The sequence below is a fragment of the Octodon degus genome, unplaced genomic scaffold (assembly GCF_000260255.1).
Source record: "Octodon degus isolate 3935 unplaced genomic scaffold, OctDeg1.0 scaffold00287, whole genome shotgun sequence".
Classification (NCBI taxonomy): Eukaryota; Metazoa; Chordata; class Mammalia; order Rodentia; family Octodontidae; genus Octodon; species Octodon degus.
In genome coordinates this window covers 595197-600066 of record NW_004524863.1, presented here as the reverse complement: position 1 = coordinate 600066, position 4870 = coordinate 595197, and the positions used below count along the sequence as shown (strand labels likewise).

General features: G+C 47.2%; 1 protein-coding gene across 3 annotated transcripts in view; it reads right to left on the bottom strand.

Moving 5' to 3' along the window:
- Positions 1 to 4870, bottom strand: part of Stat2 (signal transducer and activator of transcription 2) — a 22950-nt gene that overhangs the window by 9799 nt on the left and 8281 nt on the right. For all 3 annotated transcript variants that reach the window (XM_023707363.1, XM_023707362.1, XM_004647112.2), the window contains 11 exons: positions 3383 to 3541; positions 3183 to 3275; positions 2480 to 2539; positions 2084 to 2104; positions 1760 to 1853; positions 1334 to 1381; positions 1172 to 1255; positions 976 to 1074; positions 754 to 889; positions 584 to 633; positions 372 to 466 (listed from right to left, as the gene is read on the bottom strand). In XM_023707363.1, the coding sequence (XP_023563131.1) occupies positions 372 to 466; positions 584 to 633; positions 754 to 889; positions 976 to 1074; positions 1172 to 1255; positions 1334 to 1381; positions 1760 to 1853; positions 2084 to 2104; positions 2480 to 2539; positions 3183 to 3275; positions 3383 to 3541 (939 nt within the window). The remainder of the gene's footprint in view (positions 1 to 371; positions 467 to 583; positions 634 to 753; positions 890 to 975; positions 1075 to 1171; positions 1256 to 1333; positions 1382 to 1759; positions 1854 to 2083; positions 2105 to 2479; positions 2540 to 3182; positions 3276 to 3382; positions 3542 to 4870) is intronic.

Below are 4870 nucleotides of genomic sequence, written 5' to 3'. Positions count from 1 at the left end.
TTAACTTTTCATGTTTTTTATTGTGAAGACAATAAAATCTTGCTGTGTTCACTTCAAAAAAATAAATAAATAAATAAAATGTACCAATAAAATCTAATTGAGGGGGCTGGGGAGATGGCTCAGTAGAATAACTGGTTCGCTGGCAAGCGCAAGGGCCTGAGTTCAATCCTCAGTTCCACCAAAAAAACAAACAACAAATAAAGTACCAAAAAACCCCAATAAAATCTAATTGAAGGAAAAAAAAAAGAAAAAGACAAAAAAGAAACGAGATCTTTCACTAGCTTTTGCTGTTTGCCACATGGGGGAGCACAAAGTCCATCCCAAAGCCCAGAAAAAACAGGCCTGGAGGTCAACGCTGACCCAAGCCTTACCCATCATTCCACAGATCTTTCAAGTGGTCATGTACCAGTTCCAGAATTTTGTCCAGCCATGTCCAGAATGGTACCTTGCCAGGGGGGCTCTCTCGCTGAAGGAAGAATGAAAAGGCAGGAAAGGATATCGAGTTGACCTTGGTGGGGAAAAGAGATTGGGAAAGGGCCAGGATTTGGGCTGGGACCTAGCAGCACAGGATTCAGGGAGTTACCTTACTGAAGTCAGCCCAGGACAACAAATTCTCCATCTTTGAGGTTTTCCCTGTGGGACAGGTAGCATAGCGGTTCAGATGCCACAAGGCAAGGCCAGGCAGGGGTGCTGGGACAGGAGAGACAGCTGGGGAAGACTAAGGCTGGGGAAAGGCTGAGAAAAGATCAGTACCGAACAGCTTCTCCTTCAGCATGGCCAGCTGGTCTGCATTGAGTCCTCGGCCAATGTGGGAGGAGAACTGCCAACTGAGAGCAGGGCCCAGCAGGCTCCAGGGGGCCGCGGGGGGACTGGAGAAGAACTGCTGGTTCTGAGGAGAGGTGAGGGCAGAGAGGCTCAGGCATGGCCCCTCGAACCAAGCTTCTGCCCGCTCCACCTGTCAGCCTCACCTCCTACCTGGGGGTTTGGGCTGAGCAGATTGAACCAGAGAACTGAGGCCCAGGCAATGGAGAGCTGGTTCATGTTGGAAATAATCACCACAGGGAGAGTGTCCGTCTGGGGAGAAGGCAGGCGTCGTGGTGGAGCCACGTCCACTCCCTCGGCCCCCTCCCGCTCAAGTCTGCAACATCTCTCCCCACGTTCCCTCACTCACTTTCAGATCCAGCTGCAGACCCTGGTACGTGTATTTCACTGTGAAATTGATGATGTGCAGCTCCTCTGTCACAGCCAGAGGACCCTGTGACAGCCACACACAAGGATCAGGGACCAGAGGCCCCTTCGGCAAAACTCCCTCCCGTCCTTGTCCTGGCCTTACCTTATTATTGCCCTTTCCTGAACCACCTGAACGTTGCTCCAGCAGTGTCTGTGAATTGAGGGAAGGACACAACATGCCAGAGTGAGAACCCTAAGGGCCTTGAAACCCTTGTTTCAAAACTTGGAGATTTCTACCAGTCCCTTCCTCTAGACTACAAACCCAAGTTACTGATCTTTCTGCTTTTTTTTCTGTGTGTACTAGATTAAAACCAGGGCTCTGCGCATGCTAGGCAAGCACTCAACCACTGAACTACAGTCTCAGCCCTATTTTCATTTCACTTTTCAAAACTTCTACTCGGAGACAGAACTTCACTAAATTGTCCAGACTGGTTGAACATACTTTTGGAATCCTCCTGCCTCGGCCTCCTAAGTAACTGGACACAGGCACCGCCACACCTGATCATTCATTACAACTGACTCTGCTTACCAGAAAGCCAAAGTCCCAAATTAGGCCTTGCCTCTGCCCCTTCTCAGGAGTCAAAGTTTTCTGGTTTGAGGTCAGGATATTGAACTTTCGGAAGCTGTTACAGAAGAGGATAGATGGATACAGATAGCAGAGTTAGTATTAATTTTCACTCCAAAAGAAAACAAAAACAAGTTCTACTTCACTTCACACCTCCCTTATCCCTCTGTCCACATCCCACTCAAATCCCCCTCCTCCCTGTGCTCCCCCCAGAGCTACCAAAGGTGGCTGTGTAGATCATACATACAGTATAAAAAAAGTTTGCAAGTTTCCTCATCAGGTACCTACCTATGTAACTCAGGAGGATTCCTGAAAAGAAAGTTTTTAAAAAAATCATTTGAGGTAAAAGGATACAGCAATTAGGAATTTGGTCTTTAGGGTCAGATGGACTTGGGTTCAAAGCTCTACAGCTCACTAGCTGCGTGGTCTACAGCACAGGCATAATGTCTCTGAGCCTATTTCCTTGCCTGTATGGTGCACTGCTGATGCCTAACTCTGGGCCTGTCAGTCATGAATGAGTCCTAGAAATGTTGCTCAACAGAACAAAGGAGTTATTTCTGTGAGGTAAGAAAGCAATGGATAAAAGACAGCTCTGGGACCCCCTTGTAAGGTGTGAGTAGCTCCCGCACCTTACCTGCTGGTGCTTCCTCTGCTAGGCCCGCCCTCTCTCCTGCCCCAACTTACTTGTCAATGGAGACCTCTGCCGTCAGTGACTCATTGCCTTCCTGGAGTCTGACCAGCAGCCTGCGGGAGGGGATGGACAGAGCTGTGGCAGTCTTACCTCCCGGATAGCACAGATGTTTGAAAAAAGACAAACACCAGATGCGAAAGCAGTGCCTATAGCCCCAGCACTTGGGAGGCTGAAGCAGGAGGACTGCCATGAATTTGAGGCCAGCCTGGGGGCTACACAGTTGGATCAAGGCCAGCCTGAAATACATAGCAATACCCTATTTCACCAGAAAAAAAAAAGATAAGAGAAATATTAAAACTAGGGAGGCTTGTGGGTTAGCTGCTGTTTAAGGGCCTGCTGGTGCAAACCCAGTCAGGTGCAGGGGACCGCGGTTTGATCCCCAGCTCCCCATGCCTTACCAGACCTGCACTTAAGGCAGATTGAGCCAGAACAAAAAAACAAAACAAAAAAAAAAAAATTAAAAATAGGTGGCACACACACAAAGATAAAAGGTTAAAAAAAAAAAAAAAGGTAAATCAAGGAGAAAGGTAAAAGCTCAAGGGGCCGGGGAGATGGCTCAGTAGGATAAGCACTCGACTGTCAAACACAAGGATCTGAGTTCAATCCCCGGTTCCAGGAAAAAAAAAAAAAAAAAGCTCAAGAGCCAGAAGATCTGTAAAAAACAGCGACATTGGCAGGGCAGAGGAAAAGACCAACCTCGTTCGGACAGTAAACTTGCTCCCAGTCTTCAGGATGAGGGGCCGATGTGGAGTCTGTGGCATACAGGGCTGCTTTTCCACCACAAAGGCGCTGGGGAGACAGGAGTGGAAGGGGTATGCTGCTCAGGATCCATAAGGACGTTTGCCCTGCTTCCTTCCCTCTTTCTTTCCCTAGAAGACCCTCTCTGGCCTCCAGACCTATGCAGCAGGTACTGCAGCAACTCTGTGACCTGGGCATTCAGCAGCTCCACTCCTTTCTTCAGCTGGTCACCTTCGTAGTGAATCATGTCACTTAATTCCTTCAGCTGTTTCAGCAGCTGCCGCAGGTGAAACAACAGATCTGCTCCAGCTGTGAACCTGGGAGACAGAATCCAAGGAGAGGACATGCTTGAGGACCTGGAGCCCCAGGTGGACTCTGAGGGCTCCCTTAACTATGTGGAGGGCTGGAAATGGGCGAGAAAAGAATCCACAAAGCATGTAACAGGATTCACAGTGCAAAAGACATAGATTAAAGCCATCTTCACAGACATAACTCATTAAAGGTTTTTTAACATTGAGCTGGGCATGATGGTACATGCTTGTTATCCCAGCATTTGGGAGGCTGAGGCAGAGAGGCTGAGGCAGGCAGGCTAAGCCAGGAATATCACTGCAAATTCGAGATCAGTCTGGGCTAGAAAGTGAGCTCAAAGCCATTCTGAACTGCATAGGGAGACCCTGTCTCAAAAAGAAAAAAAAAAGAAAAAAATGTTTATTAACATAACAGCTAACTTTTCTTTTTTGGTACAGGGCCTTCCTACATAGCTCAGACTCAGAGTGATCCTCCTGTCTCAGCCTCCCCAGTGCTGGTATTACAGGCATGCATTACCACGCCTGATTTCACAGATAACTTTCACACAATGCTTACTCTGTATGTGTTATACCGGGTTTTTTAAAAAATTTTATTTATTTATTTGTGTGTGTGTGTGTGTGTGTGTGTCGCCAGCTCAGCCCACCAGGGGGCGCAGCTGGCTGGCATGTGGTGCTGGGGGATTGAACCGCGGTCCCTGTGCTTTGCTAAGCCTGTTCTAAGTAGGTGCTTTAGACCACTGAGCCATCTCACCAGCCCTCTCTATATATTTTTAAATTTATCTGAAAAATTATGTTTCTGGCAAGTGCAGGGTACTGAGTTCAATCCCCAGTACCGCAAAAGAAAAAAAAAATTATGTTTCTAAATATGGTATATTTTGAGATAGCTCAGCGGACTAAAGCATTTGCTTCAGCAGAGCGCAGCTGCCAGGGTTCAATCCCTGGCCTGCGGTGCCAGCCCTGGCCCCCAGGGCGTGCTGAGACTGGCCATGGTGATGTACACCTGTAATCCCAGAGTTTAGGAGGCTGAAAACAGGAGAATTGCTATGCAATGGATATATGTAGTGAGACCCTGTACACCCTGTCCTAAACTCATAAAATAAATAAATAAATATTGTATATTTTGCATGAGCAGGTGCTTAAACAACTAAGCTAACCAGCAGGCCCCCGATATGGTATATTTTTTTCCATAATTTTATTGATAAACAAATAGCAATGACACAGTTTCAAGTCAAATTGGTAGGACAGTTTCAATAATTAACACATTGCATACATTCCTCCCAGTGGTTAATTGCTGTGCAAGATGCGGACATGATATCCTATCTACAAACACCATTAGAA